General features: G+C 40.5%; 1 protein-coding gene across 9 annotated transcripts in view; it reads left to right on the forward strand.

Moving 5' to 3' along the window:
• Positions 1 to 19,742, forward strand: part of LOC135497219 (pleckstrin homology domain-containing family G member 5-like) — a 146,610-nt gene that overhangs the window by 60,174 nt on the left and 66,694 nt on the right. Inside the window, exon 1 of one of the 9 annotated variants that reach the window (XM_064786976.1) lies at positions 1,134 to 3,244. The exons of the other annotated variants lie outside the window; for them this stretch is intronic. Coding sequence (XP_064643046.1) covers positions 3,181 to 3,244 — 64 coding nt within the window. The 5' untranslated portion in view covers positions 1,134 to 3,180. Of the gene's footprint in view, positions 1 to 1,133; positions 3,245 to 19,742 lie in introns of those variants that run through there. 9 annotated transcript variants of the gene reach the window in all.

Raw genomic sequence — 19,742 nt, forward strand, 5'->3', positions numbered from 1 at the left:
CAGCTGAGAAAGGAAATTTTCTGATCAGAGGTTCTAAAGGAACGTAAAGGTTCATTGAAGAGCAGGTTCTTCAAACATTGTTGGAGAAACAGCTGACATGCTGGAAGTGCGATTTTGTTGATCAATCATTGAAATCTTGATCGGAATTGTGTGTCTGTAATCAATGCGCTGAAGAAATCTAGCCTATTGTGAAGCATTCTTTGGCAAATTGGCTCCAGCTTGTTGTCACTTCTCGAGATCACTGTGATGTGTACACCGAGGGCCTGTCAAATACTTCACTGGATTGGTCTGACATCCTTCAATGCTTTGGTCAGACGATATCATTGGTCATACTGAAAAATACGTTGATTGAAGGAGTCTCTGATGTCACGACCGAGGGCCACTAGGTTTTAACTTGATGGTTTACACTGTATACAAACGCGTCATAAGAAGACCCTGCTATACTTACAGGAAGAACATTCCAACGGCCTAATTATCTGTTGTACAGGGTGGACAAGTGCACACTTTAGTGACGACTAGGTGTTAGAATATGATCAAAGGACTCTACTTCCGGGAAATATAGCTCTGGACATTTGTACATAGTGCACACAGTGGTTTATACTCTAGTTTCTCACTCCTAACGTCCAGCCAGATCTTTGCATAGTGCACTTATCTAGGCCCTGAATGGGGTAATTTCTAGGCCTTCTATAGTGCCATTGATGCTGCTGGTCAATCAAGTATAGGCCTGAAGAAACTCACTCCCGTCGTGGGCCTACCAAAATGTACACATACGCTGGCTTACTACAGTGGACGTCAGGCTTGCGAACCTAGAGTATTCCCTTTCAGCCGCTTTGGAATAGAAATTTGATACCATGCTGTATGTTCTTGGTGGTTCAATCAAGACTGTACGTCAATACACCTCAAATTACAACCAACTCTGTATTATTTCCTTAATCCCAGTTGTCAAGTTACATTTCCTATCAATATTATTCCAGATTAAAATTATCCTTCTTGAATAATTTGGTTTAAAATTGGTCTGTTCATGTCACTTTTGCCACTACGGATTTTGGTATCTTCTGCAGGATTGAATATGATATGATTTCAGTTTCCAATGCTTTCGATATGAAGAAAGATTATGACGTTGCATCATCGTCGCTCCCCAAAGGCAAATAGCCTCAGTGCAGTTCGGTCCATCTTGATTCAAGTATGATTATTTCAGGCTTGAATACGAGATGATTTTAGTTTTCAATGCTTTCGATATGAAAATGATATTATGTGTCATCACTGCCGCTCCCCAAAGGCTAATCTCCCCGGGGCGGTTTCATTTCATCTTGTTTCAAGTATCATTATTTCAGGCTTAACTGTTCGGCAATCTCTCTAACGTACAGTCTATTGTTTCTATGGGAAAAAAGCGAGTGAAGTCTGACAAGATTTCTCAGGTTGCTGCAAGATATACTTTGTTGTCAGTATGGTGCCTGACCTGCCAGCCCCAAAGATTTCCAAATAGTAATCCATCTAAATGTTGGAGTATTTGCAGTCCAATTTCCTCAATATAAATCTGCCGAGTACCTTTCATAGACTTTACCAAGCTTTCTGGCAAAGTTGAGATCAGTGCAGTCAGCTGGTGTCAGCCGATTTGAATCGTGACTCGTGACTTATTGTGTACGCTATTCTGTGATGCCCGGATACCATTCCCGCTTGATCGCACATTTGAGGACGTGACTTAAATCTCATTGCTTATCAAAGCTAATGACGAAACTGTGCCATCATTGGACATTGGCCTGTTGACTGTAACCTCGTGCCTCATGCCTCACTCTGTCCATGATGTCATTGCCTGGATTAATTTAGATTAAAACGTCAGTTGTGTACTTATGTCACATGCGTCAATCATGGTCGCTCTCGCTAATTGTTGTATTACACGAATGATTTATCGCAGTGTTTGTAAACGACAATCATTCGGGCTCGAGAGTATTGTTCTGTTCTGTTTAACAGCGCTCAGATACCGAAGTAATCACTCATAAAACGGGATTCTTTGTGTCAGGTTGTGAGTCCATATTATGATTTTGTTGCCAGCATGAATGTTTGTATGATTTGATATCCTGCGGCCTGCAGTATTGTTGACTGGTGTTTGTGATAATTTCCAACTGCAGTTACCATTCCGGAATAGCAGTTATCTGAAGTGTTGGATGAGGGGGCTCGGTAGATTACCTTTACTCATAAAACAGGATTGTTTATGTTTGGTTGTGAGTTTTTATGAGTTTGTTGCTGGCACGTACAATTGTATAAATTGATATCAAAGATGTGGTCTGCAACATTGTGGACTCGTGTTTGTAGTAACTTCCAACTACAGTTACAGTTCGGAATAGCTGTCTATCAGAAGTATTGGATGCAGGGGGCTCGGTAGAACACCTGTCCGCCTAACTTTCGTGCCGAGTCACTCGTGTGGCGAATAGTTTTTGCCCAAACGTGCTGTGATAGTTTAAAATTTCACGCAGAGGATTAGGGAAATCTTTTGATGTTTTCATGCAATTGTTTTTGCAGTCGTAATTTCGGTTCTGGGTGGGCAAGGTGTGAGTTGAAAAGTGGATCAGGCCGTATTTTAGCTCAGTGGATTTGATGGAGTCCCGCTTCTGGTAAAGATTTCATATAGAATAATAAGAGGCAGAGGCTCAATTCTGGGCCATGATGCCCAGATGATGATCATAATCATATCCTGATTCATGTGAGCTTGGTTATGAGAATATTATGCTGTGTGGTAGATTGGAATATTTGTTTTTGAAATGTCTATATCGCAAGATGTGGGAATTTGCCCCTGGAGTAAGAAGATGACTCTGCACGCAGCGTTGCCATTTGGAATACGATTGTTCGATTGTGTGAGTTATGGGCAAGTGTTGTAAAGAGGTGATTAGTCTGTCTGAACTATGACACAAGACTTCATGTTTCTATTGCTGTAAGGCTATGCGAGCATAACGGAGCCCTTTTGTGAACTTACATTAATTTTGGAGTCGCTCCTGTCGATTTATTGCAACAATTTTAGAAGGGATATTCAGAAAACAAGCCAATGCATTGCCTGACACTGGAGTATCATCAAAGAAGTAAGGTTATGAGATAGCACCCCCAAAATCTTATGGAATACTGTCAGGGGTGCTCTTGTTCTTTTATTGCGCTAGTGTGTGGATTATTCATGTTAGGAGTAGCGCGATGCTCGACGATAGGAGAATGCAGGTCAACAGATTGAGGAGAAGTTTCCGATACTCTTCAAAAGGTAAACAAACATTGGGGACATTCCTCAAAATTGAAACAAACTTTTGATTACGGGAATGGTCGTAGCTAAGGGGAAAATGGAGGCCTCAAGCGGCTTTGTGTAACATTATCTTGCCTGCCTAGCTGCTGCCTATATTGTCCCTTTAAGGAACATTTCCTGGTCAAGATCATTGGACAGAAATTAGTAATAACCTGGACATTTCATCCCGATTAGTGGAGCAAAAAACCATGCATACATGTACATGTAGCTGAAAATGTCCAAATTCAATGCACTATGTCAGTGTCCCCTTTAACACCATTAGGTTTCAGAGATGAATATAAAGTTTGAAGAAATTTCCGCGCATTTCACTAATATCTTTTTCATCATTCCAAGTCTTAGTTTTCTATATTTTTCAGGTAAGTCTTTATCAACTCAGTTTACCTGAATATCAGTTCATGTAAGTACCATTTTAATGTTTGAGAGTTTTAGTCATTTATCTACAAGTACAAAATACCTTTATATTATTACGGGCCAAAGTGTCACGGTGCGCACTAGCTCTGATGGACTGATACACTGGTCGAATAGTGTCGTGACGCAGAGTACTATGACGCATTTCAAAATGCAGGACATTACCTCATTGTCATAAAGACGCAGTAGAAAATCTTAGTGAACCGTCTTAACACCTTGGAACGGCCTATAGCAATCTGGTTAAGTGCTTCACTATAAAGCATCGTTGTTGATACGGCTTGTCGCAATTGGATCATAATGTATTGGTGCCACTAAGCGTTAATCCAGCACTGCTAAAAGTACATGAAATTATCTTCGGCAAATTAACTCTATTGATATTCTGTAATGGAAATGACATTTCTTCATATCCCACAATGCTTTTCATCAAGAAGCTGATATGAAGTGGTCTTCATTTCTCGGTATAGTGGCCCACGCCGAGAATTTGATAACTAACGCTTATCATAGCTTTAGGCAGTAGTGTATGCTTTAAGTAATCGATGGGTTGGAATAGCTTGTGATAGTTGCACAATTGTACAGTCTCCTTTGAAACGATGACAAGCCAGCATTGTGTGATAGCGATCTTTTTATTGCGAAGAGAACAGGTGCCAATGACGTTCAGCAGGAAATGAATCCTGGATCAACTGAGCCTTATAACATGAATTGACTCTTTCAATGCCAATTGTGGTCAAACAAGGCCTTGTCTCACCGTGTTGCTACGATGACTCCAATCGCTTTTAGCAAACTACTGCAAAGTGTGCCAGCAAATCAGTCTTTCTCATTGGCGCTATATGAAGGCTGATTCTCTTTTTCCCACCCTTTGACACCTCAAACTTGCCCTTTTTCATACACGGAATAACTGACCTGGTTTTGTGTCCGAGAAAACATTTCTAAGGGACTGAGTCCAGTGACCTCTCTAGGAGTGTTCATTTGATAGATGGGGTGGTCGAGCGTGAAGGAATCTATTGATAGAGGTGTGGTTGTAATACAAAATATGAGTAATCTATAACTGTATTGTTGAAATCTATATTCGGTGCACATTTACACAATTGGAAATTGTGCCCCACTCCAGCAAAAGGAGACTGTAGGTGAAATTTTTGAAAACAAATTAATGGTACTGGCTTATAGGTATCTTTAAAATTATGTATGATACCAACAATCTATGGACTGAGATATGGACTTCAGAATCACATTACTCTCTAAAGTTGAATCACATTACTCTTAAGTTTAAAGTTGAGAATACCTTGTCAGAAGATAGGTTACTTGATGGGAAAAGTGTTTAAAGGAGTAACTTATTTGCTGAATTCATGGCTGTACTGGCCTGTAAACTAGCTCCCAAAGACATTGTTGAAATTACTCAGAAAAGCGAGGAAATTAATTTTCCCAAAAAGATTTTTTTTAAAATTTTCAACGCAACTCCCTTTTCCCAAAATGCAACATCTGCCTTCTTTTGCCAGAGTGAATCACAATTTTTCAAATTCGAATTCAGCTTCACGTTTTCAAACAGACTGAGCAGGCCTTTCACAAGACATCAATAAACATTATAGAAATTCAATATCTACCTATGAATACAAGAGTACATCTCACCTTCGGGAAATCAGACAATTTCATTATGAGTTGCCCAGGGAGATACATGTGTATCAATGCCTATGTGATTTTTTCAAAGGAATGGTCTCCGGCAATCGCTTTAACCAAAATGTCTGTAGGGATCGATGTATTTTCTGTTTGAATTGATTCATGTTGCGTCACTTTCTCCCAGTGTGCCAACACCAAAGGCTACAGAGACAGAGATGGGCAGAGCAACAAATTGGATGAGGAAGTGTTTTTGCTGAATGATTATCTCAAACTGCCACCACAGAGGAGGCCAGGGCAACATAAAGCACGCTTTCTGTAGCTTGTCATTTTTCACCCTCCAGAGAAGGCCGCGGTAACGCTCCAAAATGAGCTGAAATAAAGGCCATTATAGTCCATTGATGTGAACCATCTCCAGTGTAGCCCCTTTCTCCTGACGTCTCATTTGAATAAGGATCGGCCGATTCAATTTTCACTCAATAGATTCCATTAGTCGGTAATCTCTCCCGGGTTGAGACGATGCCCGTTCAGCCCAAGATCGGTGATAGGCGGGATTCAATTATGGAACTCTCTGACTGATGAGAATAGAACCCAAAGTGTAATATTTGACCTGCTCTGTCCTAGTCACTTTTTGGAGGTGGAAAAAATGAGAGAAAAGCAGAAAAGTGAAGAAAAGACTCGTCTTCAAAATTTCCCCCCATGGCACAGCTAGTGGTTACACCTGATGGCCTTTGGAGTAACTTCTTCACGAAAATGATTTGATAAGTTGCATGAACAACTTTCACTCTTAGAAATAAAAGATCACATGGATCTTTGATGGATTTAACACAAACAAGGGTTGTACAGGGCATGCTAAAAATATGTGCAGTGTGACGTGAGCCTGAAATTGCGCCTTTAGCGAGAGGTGTAAAACTTTTAACGTTGAGATGTTTTTGGAGCTACTTCATGTTCCTCTAAACTTGTACTTTGATTAGATCGCGGAAAATGGGTTAAAAATGAACCAATTTACGTCCTTTGACACTTCCAAATCTCGTCGTAATTGACGTCACATCTTATAAACCAATAGTATAGGATTGGCCTCTCCAGGGCCAAGTCAATACATTACAATGCCAGCTTTAAAGTATTTGAGGAACGGCTCTTGAAATCCGGTGAAACATTCAGAGACTTAGAGCTGTTCCTGTACACTTGAATCGATATGGCCATCTCAGTCAACATGTTCATATAAAGTGGATTAGATACCCTAAGTGATTGAAAGGTTTGACGCTTTCGTAACGGAACCAACAAATTGAAAAATCAGCTGAGAGTGAGTTATAGTATTCTGTTGGCCAGAAATGGTACCAGTTTTTTCAGAAGATCAAAAACGTTGATTTCTAAGAGTGTAGAGTGGACAAACAATGAAGAAATCAAGACAAGCTCTTGTCAATCCAGTTAAAAATAGCCTAAAAGCCATGAAAGTTTTTTTTAAAGCCCCAAAACTTTTATTAGGAGTTCAGGCAGAGTGTTCAAAGGGTTAAGGAATCAAGTCAAGGTCTTATCGATCCAGTTAAGAATGCCCCCCCCCCTGACCCTGAGAGACCAATTATTTATAGGTTTATCAAACACTAATACAGATAGCGACATCGTCTACGAGAGTAAATGTAACACAGATTGGCTCACATATTGATCCTATTTCTTTGCTGATCCCTGTGTCATAAATTGCCAATGCAACTCTTTCACTCCAGAATATTTGTCTTTTCTATCCTATTTCGTCATGTCAACTTGGATTACAGCAACATCAGGTATGCTGTTTCATTTTGATGTGAAGCAGACGACAAGCTCTGTGTACACATTATACTTGTGTGACAGGTGTGTCAAAGCGGTGCTGCGGAAACATCAGCGACTGTCACCTCTGAGGTCCTGGGTTCGATTCCTGGTCAGTCCAGGTACACTGATGCGATAGAAAGGGTGAATCTCTTCGGCAGCGTATGGCTTCCTCCGGGTCTCCGGTTTCCTCCTACTTACATTACAATTACCCAATATTGTTTATAGAGCTAATATTGTTCTATAGTTGATGCTCAGTAATCAACTCAATATAAGCTCTTCGTGAAATCTGCAAAATAAAATGCCCACGCAAACATGTTGAAACATCAGATACTCGCACGATATCTTGATAAGAAAGGTGGAAATGGTGATGCTTGCTAGGCCAAGATCATCATTAACTTTTTGAGATGGCGAGTCCATCCTTATGCTATCGATGAATAGAAGCTGTCAGAAAGTGACATTAGAAATGAATGTTCCTACTTAATGTGGACAATAAGGGCACTTGTTCTGCTCATAGATAGATGGGCCATTACGGCCACACCTGTCCCTAGCAGTTAGCAAGGAGCAATATCACCATCATCCTTGATACCAGGTCCTCTTGGCAGGTAGAGGAGTCGATGCAATGGACCCGGTGTCCAGGATGTATCACAAGTGGGATATGGTCTCTTAGAAATCCCCTTTTTGTTATGTGATGGACATCAAGCATTTATCTTTGAAAGCAAGATGCAGGGTTTATTAGGACCCACCTATAGTCAGTTCATAAGCAAATTGCACAGCAATCAAAAAGCCTTTGGATTTCGAAATTTCAGATGCAATAATTCAACGGCAATATGAACAACATTTCAGCTGAGCGCCATGCTCTTGGGCCTCTTGTTCTGGACCCAACTCATAAGGAGCTCAGGTCTCATTAACTAACATAGTTTTTTTATTGCCATGAAGCCTGGTCTAGAAGATTGATTAATAGGTGTCCTGTTACAGGCAGGGCCATTTCAAGGTGGAAATATTTGTCCCTTGTTTCTCTTTAAGACAAATCTGCTCTCCTTGCGTGTCAGAATGGCTGGCCCATCATTTGAAACGGTGCTGAAGAAACCGCAACTAGATCTTACAGGACCTTTTGCTGAAGGAAAGTGTCCTTACAGGAGCTTGCCAGAAACTTGGCCACCGCATAGATGACTTGAGGTGGATATTGATAAGACAACGCTGTTCTTGCATTTGCTGTTTCATTACCGCAGGTTTTTGGCAGTGTACCGACCGGGTATTTACCGGGTACGGTGCAGAAGCGTAGTTAAGGCGTTGCATTTATTGATTAAGGCAGCTGGATCAAGGTAATAGAACTGGCTGAACAGTTTGTCCCCCCCCCGTTCCCACTGAGAAAATCCCCAACCTTTCAGGCAGAACCGCACTTAGTAATTTTTTCCCAATCTGTGATTCACCCCCTGTCCTCCAAATAAGGTGTCATTCAATCAAGAAGAAGATTTATTAGTGTTCATCCCCACACCTCGGGGGATATTGACCACAGAAATGATGTAGGATATTGGAAATATTCTCACCATTATTGTGGTGATTGTGGGAAAGGTGACATCAGGTGTGGATGAGTTTGGTGAGGTGAACTGGGGAAATGCCACGTTGGTACCCGACATGCACTGCTCCTGCACGTTACCGTTGGTATATACCAAAATAAAGATAATCAAAATCAAAATAGATATTGAAAATTTTTTTACCAACGTATGTATTCAATAAAAAATGGAGAACTCTGATGCATTTTTAAAAACCTTGTGGAATTTACCTACGGTGCATGTACCATGCAGGTGCGGTGCATGTCGTGTACCAAATTGGGAAAAGCTAACTCCGGTGGGACAGCTGACTCAGGGGGAAGCCAACCCCCGGGGAAGATGACCCTGGGAAATGCTAACCCTGGGGGAAAGTTGACCCAGTCTGCTGTCTTCAATTTACAATGCCCGAGTCTGTGAAAAGAGAAGAATGGTTGAGGCTCATAATCCTAGCTATCACATCCCCCTGACCATCCAGCTCACAATCTCCGATGATGCAGGTACATTGCTATACAAACTTATTGACAATTGTAATCATCTTGGGGGATCAGTGCCTCTTGGTCAGTTTCCATATCGGTCTGTTGGCATTGTCTGCTCGGAGCTGGCAGAGGGCAATTGATGGCTAGACACATGAAGAAAAAAGGTTGAATGTGACCAGCTCTGGCAAAAGCAGTCACTTGTCACATTTGGAAAATGTATTTATGTACTTATGTATTTAAATGTATCAATGTATTTATTTTTCTTCAGGAATATGATTATATAGGTCATATGAACTTGCTAAATTGTTTTAAAGCTGTGTGGAGCTATACTAGTTTTAGGTATAACATCAGATATAGTGCTGTTGTTAATGGTTTTCTAAGTGAGTACCCTATCCATAATGAGTTTTTCTCAAAATAAAAAAAAACTTGAATGAATGATGTGTTTTAATGTCATTATCTCACTCCATTCTCAAGCAACTGACATCTATCAAGATAATGCTGTGCACAATGAGCCCATACCAGACTCATCAATTATTTCAAGGAATAAATCTTTTACACACAGTTTACCATTTCGGTGGATTCTTGTCAGACACCCAGGGTAGAACTGCACTTGCGTCTCGGAGCCTGGGATTCAAGGGGTTAACACTGTGGCTGCTATCAGTACGCAAACCAGAAATATCATTCATTGCTAAAGAAAGACCAATACATTTCTGACCTTTGCGGGTAAACATCTTTTGTCACTTCTCAGGTTACCTTACACCTCATTCTGTTCGGTAAGTAGATAATAAGCGGTGCCAATGGCCATATATACCGCCACAGAACAAGCGAGAATTTTACATATTCCTGACTGATTTGGTCAATATTTTACTGGCGTGTTTGTAGAGAGAGATTTATTCACCTTTCAAAAGACCGACTCTTGGTTTTTCCACAGGGAAGTGATGCCAGCACTCGGTTAAGGGAGGAACAACAGACATTATATATACTCTCAAATATCCAAACACGTGAATTCGTCTTCTATCTTGGGGTTTGCTATCAAATTCTTAGTCTGGTTTTTGCAGAAGCCAAAATTTGTGAGAGATATCTTTAGATATAGCTTAGGGCAAGCATTTGCAATATCATTGGCAACATAGCCTGTCTCTCGTTCACATTCCATTGGTGCATGATTTTCTTCTTCTACTTAGCATTCATATGGCACAAGATCAATATCGGGTTTGGAAAATCTTGTTCAACGGGGCACCATCGTTCTCTAAATCAGCCACAAAACCCACCAAGACTAAGAGGAGAATATTACCTTCAAGAGCAGAGCCAACGCTGAAGAAGAAGAATAAGTCATGAAATCAGCTATGAACTTCATAGCTTTTATTTTGACGCAAGTATGTAGATTGACCTGACTCATCCTAAAAAGACGCATTGTAGAATTTCGAGGAAAGCGACAATAATGCATTCTTCTCATACTTTCCTGGAGGCATGCCTTAAGGCCACATGGCCAAATATCTGAATCTGTCGATTTCTTATTATTACCATATCATGTCCGCAAGATCAAAGGTCGCGTAAAGATTTCCAATGGCAGTTTTCCGCTTGGGCGGGTAGAGCCTGGATGAGATGGGTCCATCCAATATTATTATATGTTGACGTGATTGACGTTTAAATGATCGGAACGGGAAGTCGGCAGAGAAGAATTTGAAAATGATTCAGAACCAGACGTTATGAAAATTGGCTATGGATCAAAAGGAGTTATAGGCCGAGTTATATATTTTTTTAAAGAATTGATTAATTTGGGCAAATAGCTTTAAAACCCATCAAATGTATGCTTATTTCACTCTATATTGGACAATTTGTTGGTTGCCGCTAAAACAATGTCTCAGTTTACTGATCAGTTTTCGTAGATTTAGTTGCCTGAAAGGGAATGCCAAGGGGGGTACGCCCATCAAATATGTGAATATTTCAGTCAGCAGTGGACAATTTGGTGGTCACAGAGATCTATTATCTCACTGATCAGCTTTGGTAGATGCATTTCTCTGGAAGAGAGTGCTATGAGGTTGTGGGGTTACACCCATCATTAAATATGTGCTTATTTCTGTCTATTGTGGACAAATTGGCGGTCTCAGCAATTACCAATATCTCAATTGATCAGTCTGGCCAAGAAAGACATTTCTTTTTCTCTGATGGCTTTTCTGCCTGGGCGGCCAGAGCTTTGAGGGATCGGGTTGATTGACTGTGGAAGATAACATTATTATAAACTGTTATGGTTTTGGTTGCTCTGCCTTGACTGAACAGAAAGTCTCCCAGACTTCTGTATTTGGGGAATGAAATTTGATTTTCATGGTTTTTCTCAGCCACTTTCAGGAAATGGGTGAGGTTATTCCTTTGACTTCACTCTTTCATCATCGGTAAAAACACAACTTTTTAAAAATTAGTTCATTGGCCAGAAAGCTGAAGAATTGGTATCGACATTTGACACTCTTCATGATCAGGGCATGTTGCCAATGGCAAGTGCTGTAATATGGACATGTCCTCTCGAACACCTTCCCAGAGTGTTCATCCCATTCTTTTACCCTTCCACACCTCAGCCCAACCCCTGGACACTACAGAGAACTTCACACCCAGTGGGTAGCAAGAAATGGTGGCTACAACTCCTACATGTCCTAGTCGGAGAACACCCACAAACTGGAGAGATGACAAGAAGTGGCCATCTTCCATCTAACAACCGGAGACTGCCGCCTTAAAATACATCTTAGAAAACTGGGCATCTGTGAATGTGGTTTCTCTGAACAGATGCCAGAAAACATCCTGGAGGGAATGACCTCTGCAGACAACTGAGACAAGGCCTGGTAGGAGTTCACATCTCTCCAAGAAAAGCTATCGGGAACAGAGGCTGATTCGCGTCACACTGCCATGTTCTTAAGGACCATCAGTGTGGAAGTTTGACACAAAGAAGAACAAAAGTACTCCATACAATTATGTGAGGAGGAGCACATGAAATCATTCTTGCTTCTGCACCTGACTCGAAAACCACCTGTACAAATTTCCAGATTAGACTCAACAATAAACTTTCCCTATATTGATAGCCAATTTCCGGAGAAACTGCATCTCTCCGGGGGAAAAACAAACAAAAATAACCCAAGCTCTTGTTCTAACCAGACCTCATTATTGCAATAGTACCCTTGCGGGAATCGTAGAATGGTCACTCGACAGATCGATGCTCAGTCAGAACTGCGCTGCGTGTATGTTCACCAAGGCTGAAGCTCCACCGTTGTGCCACCGTGCTCCCCTAATCCACCCTCATCCAGACGCAACTTACGCATGTTACTAATTCGAAAATGGATTGAGTACATAAGTTGACGGTGTTCACATTCAAAGCTGTAAAGAGACTTGCGCTTCTGCATCCCTGAACTTTGTTTTCTCAGTGGGAAAGGTGCTACATGAAAGCTAATTTCATTCATACATTCAAGGAATTCTTCATACTAAATGATAAGAAGGAGAGCACTGAATCACCCAATCGTTGTGTGTTGGATATAACCATGATAAAGAAAGCAGAAAACAAACAACCATCTAATCAAATAGATAAATATTGTAAACATCAATTGATGCAGACTGTGGGGTATCTTTTCTTATTTAGATACTGAGTACAGCTAAAGGTTACTACACCTTTAGGCTGAGAGAAGAGAGATGTTGGGTCCAAGTCACGTACATTGCCAGTGGCAAGTTGGAATGGTAAATGCAGGGTTTTCGACAGGTACCTTTAAGGGTATGTTTCAGGGAGGGGGCAAATTTTTGTTCTTCAATTCTCAACTTAATTATTTTAGACCTTTTGATGCAATTTTAAGCTGATTTACATCATAACTGCCTGCTAGAATTCGTACTTCTATGTCTGAATGCGTAAATATCATCTGGCGACCACATTTCTAGGTCTAAAATACAGAGAAATTATTTTTCAAAATTTTTGGCCCAATATTTCTTTCATCTTTTGTCTTACAATAGCCTAAACATGCTAAATGGTTACCATGGTAAAGGTCATCTTGGGTGATGTAGAACGTCTTCAGCAATGCTTTTCTCAAACTTAAACAAAATCAACTCAAAGAGCTTGTTTCAATTAATTTCAAGCTTTTAAAATCACATGGTACCATATTTTTCATCTTAGTGTTAAAAAAACCTCTTAAACTATGTGCAGGATTTACCTGATGGGCATTGCTTGGTGACAATCTTCGTCACCTAACACACGTACAGCAGTTTCCCTTTTGGCGTTACTGCATGTTGTCACCATCAGATTTGTCAGAAACGATCATCAACGAGAATTTTGCATTGGAATTCATGAAATACTTGCAACATTCGAGCGTGCTGCAGGTGATCGATTTGCTTGAAGTGCTTGATGTGACAGCAGTGAATGTTGCAACAAAAAATTCAAACCAGTTTTGAAAAACTTGTCAAAGCGATTTTTAAATAGGTTTGCACACTGCTTTTCTGTTAACTTTTATACACCTTGTTTCGTGATTATATTTTATGAGACTACGTTGGGGTGATAACTTGGGGTGGTAGCTTTATATTAGTTTTAAAAATGAAAGTCCCAACAATCATTTTTGACACACTTTTTTTCTCCCCCGAATGTGTTCATTTAGTTTGACTGAGGTAGGACAAAATAATGAGCAAACTCGAGCTTGAACCAACAACGCTTGGGCTCTCGATCCAAGCATTAAATCTCAGTGGGCTCTGATAATGGTGTTGCATTGGAAACCTGGATAGCTTATTGAATCCAAGTCAAGGGAGCAGGATTTTCCTGTAGCCTACTTATTTCATTCTTTCAGTAACAGTTGTAGTAAAGTGCTTTGAGACACACTTTTCTCAGCGCAAAGTGCTAAAAAGCCACTTTTTGCTCGGTGAACATGAAATCATCCATGGCCTAACCCAGCAGGGCAAATTAAGGCAGGTCAAAGTTTTTTCAACGTTCAGGTATTTTCTACTTTAATGATAAGATAACTCGAGTTTTGCGTCAGAAAACGTTATTTTGGTTCTGACATTTTGGACTTGGGAGACATGAGAGGAATAGGTTGACTCCTTGGTCTACTTATCTTGAGTTATTGTTGCAGGATTCTTTTATTTTTTCATGACGATTTCTCGGCATTATATAAGTTTATCTTATTTGCTATCTTTATTTGTGTGTAAAGTATATTTCTAGTGCTAGTTTTAAACTGGAATGGCAAGAGAAAAATGCCTTAAATCAAACTTGAGATATCAAATTCTCCTGAGCAGCTTTCTCAATGCTCGCGTTGCTATTTATTGTGAAGATGAAGATGGTGGCCATCTATGGAAGTATAGGTATGTCTTAATTATGACTTCTCAGCATGCACTGCAAACCAACTTTTTCTGAGATACCTGCAATGACCACCACAAACAAGCGATAATTGTTGCATGCGATTTAAATTGCAGGTCACAGCAAGTTAAAACACTCTTCTGCGGGGTGCTTCAGGTACACCAGAGATATTATGATTTTTTTTTCTCCAAGAATTTTGGAGAATTCCATCGATACCTATGTCATCCTAATGCCCAAAGTATTTGAAGAGAAAGAGATACAAAAATTTGGATATCATACCCCCTTAATGGTCAAACTTCAGTAGAGTCCCAGATTAGGCTAGGTGAAGTCCCGCCAACCTGGTATTGAAAGTAGAGCAGCGTGTGCTTTTACGTCCGCGGATGATTCCATTATGGTAGGGTGGGTTAATTGAGGGCCTAGAGGGGTTTTCCAACAATACCTCGATTGCTTTTATATAGTGCAACATCCTAATGTGACATCTTTATATGACATTCTCTTTGAATCTCTTCGTATCACTCTGTGCGTTTAGAAAATGTCACAATCAATACAGTCTTGTTTCTTATCTAAGAAAATGATTTGAAGGTTGGCACTCTCTACAAAAAATCATTGAAAGTCGTTTTATTTTTGCCGAGTTTAAAAGTTGAATCTAATCTTTGATGTAAAGGAAGCTTTCAGTATTGCGTTGCATGTTTTCTGGATCGATTTAATCTCAGATCTAAAAATGCATCAGAGATTATTTTTGGCCAAATACAGAAAAAGCCCGTCCAATTATCAAAGCTGCAGTTCTTTGACTCTTTTGTTGGATCAATTTAATTTGATACGGAAAACACCTGATCAATTTCAGCAATTTCAGGTTTCTGGCATGTTTTGTGCATTTCTCCAATTGATATACAAAACTATGTTAGTGAGGGAGAGAAGGGGCACCTGTATTAATTTGTGGTTTTCTGCAATAATGATGATTGCATGATAAGCTGATACAATTATCATGATTATAGCCCTGTTACGTTAGGTCGGTTGGTTTGTCTTGGGAACCAGTAGCCTGACATTATCTGATGACCAGAGCCCCCCCCCCCCGAAACCAGCAAGTTGCAAAGACTAGTTCATGCAGGTAAGACCATTAGTTTCAGTGATCTCAAAACAAATTATATTCACTACAATCAGCTTGTCCAAATATGGGTTTGTGCCAATGATTCGATCCATTTAAGCGTCAAATCCTTCAAATCAGTATCACTAATCTCCTTGGGCATAGCCAAACTAACCTTCTATCTGATTGTGCTTGGAAGACTGACAGCTGAGGCTGATGATAATGTTGTGATAGACAATGCCCGTGAATAATTTTTCCATCTCATTCCCTGTGATGAACCAATTAGATTATCAGATCTTGTTAAGGGCTATTGATGTGAAAATGTGGACGTTATTGAATATCACCTGACCCAACTCAACGTCATATTTTTTGGCTTTTGGCAAATAGAATGGATGAAGGTGTCAAAATAAACACAATACATTTCTTTGGTCATGATATCAACTCTTTTGCTAACGCAGGATTGTTGAAGTGTACCATACCCCTGACCTGCAATTGGTATGGACGGCCTGAAACCCAGCTAGGGAAAAGTTTCATTGTACAATAGCTAGCATTACCTAATCTTGGATAATACCGGCAATAAAAGTTGTACTTCCTTCTCTCAAACTCTCATGTATGCTTGCACTTTGACAAATGAGATATTGTCTCTATGCGGAAGAATGAAATGAGTACATGAAAATCAGGTTGAGTTGACTGGGATTTGAGCCAAGTGAGATTCAACGCCCATTTCAATCAACATGAAGTGTCGCTATAAGATGTCTTTTGCCTGGGGATGCTTTCCCCGCCACGTGGCACGTCCATCAGAATCTGAATCCACTGTGTCTTGATACATATCTACTCTCTTCGCCATTCATCAGCAAATCATATAATCATCATCATATCATTACCAGGGTCATAACCCTATATTGGATTTTTGCCGGAGGTATGGAGTCCACTATAGACTACTGTCCACCTATGTGGAATCTTTTACTTGCCCTGGCATAAACACTCGGGTACAAGGGACCACAGCTTTTATCCTCATCCAACAGACTCTCGAGTATGTCATACGTTGTAGCCTACGTGTTGTGAGGAGCCAGGAATTTTAGTTCTTTGAAAGCCACACCAGTTCATCCAGAAATAAAATCGTGGGTCCTCTCTCCGGGATCGTACCCGGGCCCTTGTGCATGGTAGCGTGAAGTTTTAACCACTATGCTATGAGGCTCCTCAAGCATGTCAAGTTTACAGAGATGATGACTCTCCCGTGTGGAATGCTGATCTGTCAGATTCTATCACTCAAGAGATCGATCATCACACTTGCAATCTTTCAAAGCCAATCAGTACAAACGTAATCTGTCAGCATGTTTACACGATAAGTTGTTAATTTGACGTCACGGTTGTAATCATGTGGATTAAACCTCATTAGGACTTCATCAATGAAGTGATTGGACGGAGTTTCTCAATTTAATCTCGAACTGATTGGAGTTTAATGAAAATTGAGAATCAGAATTGAGAAATGCGATTGCTTTCATTGAAGGGGCTGTGGAGCAATGTCTATAGTCGTCGGGTGTGGATCAAGGTGTCTGAGATGGGGAGGGCATCTATAAATATATTCTTCAATAAAAGAAGATTATTGTGTATTTCTCTTCAATAATGGCCATGGTTCATGAGTTGATTTCTGAAACACAGGTATTTCGCAACCACTGATTGGTGAACAGGATAGCACCCAGAGTTGGCACCCAGCATTGTCTGTTTTTGCGTTCAATTTTGTAAAATATCATACGAAGAAAAGTTGCTTCATGTACAGGTACCAGGACTACTTTTGATTAGTTAGAATGCTTCTGAAATCACATCTCGGAGCACCCAAGCTCAAACTTCCGGGGGAGTACCCTAAACCTCCCCTGGCTTAATGCATCTGCCATGATTTTACGGTCCGTATTGGCTAGATATCACTCGGCCGCCTGGTCGAATCTGTAGCCACAACCCTGCATCGTGTTGTACATCCCTGGGAATAAAGTGTCATCTTGAGTTGCATCGTAATCTTGAATACAGCCCAGGGATGAAGAATATCGATATCGATTTTTCGGTCGTTCCACATTAAAAAAATCCTCCCATTCAAATAGGGAATTTGGTATGGCGTGATTTTTTATGGCAAGAGTCCATATCAATATCTCGGTAGAGATATATTGGTCCAGCCAATTTTTTGTCGCTATTTGTTTGAAAAAAGTAAATCTATATGCAGTGCTGCATGATTGTGGTTATAAATATTAGTTTCCTCTCCCGGTTTGGTCAGTTAACAGACGGGGGCATATTCTTCATTTCATAAATGCATCATGGTTCATTGGCACTACATGTAACTCAGTTTTGTGGCGATATGTGCAGCCCGTTTGTACTTCTCTCATACAGTGTGTGATCAACCAAATAATATAGGTTTATGATATTTTTCTAAACGTAATATGCTTCAAGAGACCTCCTACAAATCCCAATATGAGGCTGCAGTAAGGCTGAGAGAAAAGTGTATGTGGAGATTACCGGTACACTTCTACATGTACATATTAATGAAATTATTTTTATACATGTATTCCCGTATTTCTCAACAATAAAATCTGTTCTTTGAACAGTTTCGGCACCTCTAAATCTTAACGTGACAAACACAATATATAAAACAGATTTTCTCAGCTTTTCTGTCTGGTTTTATTTACGTGCATTATGAAATAGATGGCAGCACCTCGGAGTCTGTGTAGTTACCAGGTACCTTCTCAAACATACTGTATGAACGCGATTAAGTCACTTGAGTGGTGCCTGTACAAAAGGCACATTTTACATACAAGAGACCTGTATGTGAGAGACGTGGCTCCACTGGCCTAATATTGTCGACACAGTATATGACACCTTCCGGCATTTGTTAAAATGTTTCAGATGCGCGACTGAAAACTCTTTTTACATGTTTTAATTTACATTCTGGCAATTACACCACAATGCTATGTCCACTTACCATATCTGATTTATGTTTCAATATAAGCCGCACTTACACCACCTGAAAATGGACCACCAATCTTGGTTCGGGAACCAATGCCGCACCATCGAAAATCCACCAAGCGCTTACACCAGCGCTGCAGCTAGTTATAAAATCCGGCTACAGATGGCGCGCAAACAATAAGCAGAACGCGGAAAGCCTTGGCAAAAAGCGCCATTTCGAAAGCGCCGCCTGGAGCCGAACCATCTAACTAGCTAATTGCCGAACCATTTGCGCGTACACCACGACAAAGCCGAGCTTTTAACAAGCCGGGCGAATTTGGACCATCAAGCTTGGTGGGACAAATTCGCTCGGCAATTTGTATCGGCAATGGATTGCCGAACCAATTTGTCGCGGCAATGTGGTGGTGTAAGTGCAATTGGTCCACCAATATTTCGTGGTGTAAGCGCAGCTATAGCTCCACAATGAAATTTACGGAAACATTAGTAGTATGCTCTGGCATTATATATAAGCCAATACGCAGTCAGGCTGAGAAAAAATAGAGACGACAATAACAGATATCTTGACCAACAAAGTTTGCATCTTCTCAATACCCGCCTACATTTAAAGGGGCTATGAACCATGAGGTTCAGGATGAATAGCTGACAGATTGCCAATTAATTTTTAGTCCTACAATGATCAGAATTAGCATCATGTGTAACCTGCAACATTTTCACATTGCTAAAATCGTCCAACCAGTTTTATACACTTGGCTGCAATGATACCAGAGTTCCCTGGCTTTGCCTTCTGTATCAACAAACAATACTTTAAAACACCAGGTATTTCTGTAAGCCGGCAGACAAAAACATGTCTGTTAGGACCTGATAATAAGTTCATTACGCTCATGATATCCGAGCATTAGTGCATGCTGCGTGGCGCTATACTGCTGCGTTATGCTTCTGACGATTAACTTCCGCATTCGGACACCGAGGCAGAGTCCAAGAAGTAGCCCAGGTAATCAAATTTTATGAGCATTATTTGTTAAAGTGATGTTATCCCTGGCCCTGCATTCTGTTTTTACTTTGTCCTTGTTCTGATATCAGAGGGAACAAGATTAGAGGAGAACAAGACCTTGGAACAAGGTTTTGGAACAGAGTCCCTCTCATGCCATATCGAAAAATCTATCTGCGTCACCACCACCTGATGATGGTGGCTGTAAGTGACAGGTGGCAGGGTGAATTGACCAAAATAGTTCTCCTCAAAATAATCGTACATTTCAAAATTTGTGTGTTT

The sequence above is a fragment of the Lineus longissimus genome, chromosome 12 (genome assembly GCF_910592395.1).
Source record: "Lineus longissimus chromosome 12, tnLinLong1.2, whole genome shotgun sequence".
Classification (NCBI taxonomy): Eukaryota; Metazoa; Nemertea; class Pilidiophora; order Heteronemertea; family Lineidae; genus Lineus; species Lineus longissimus.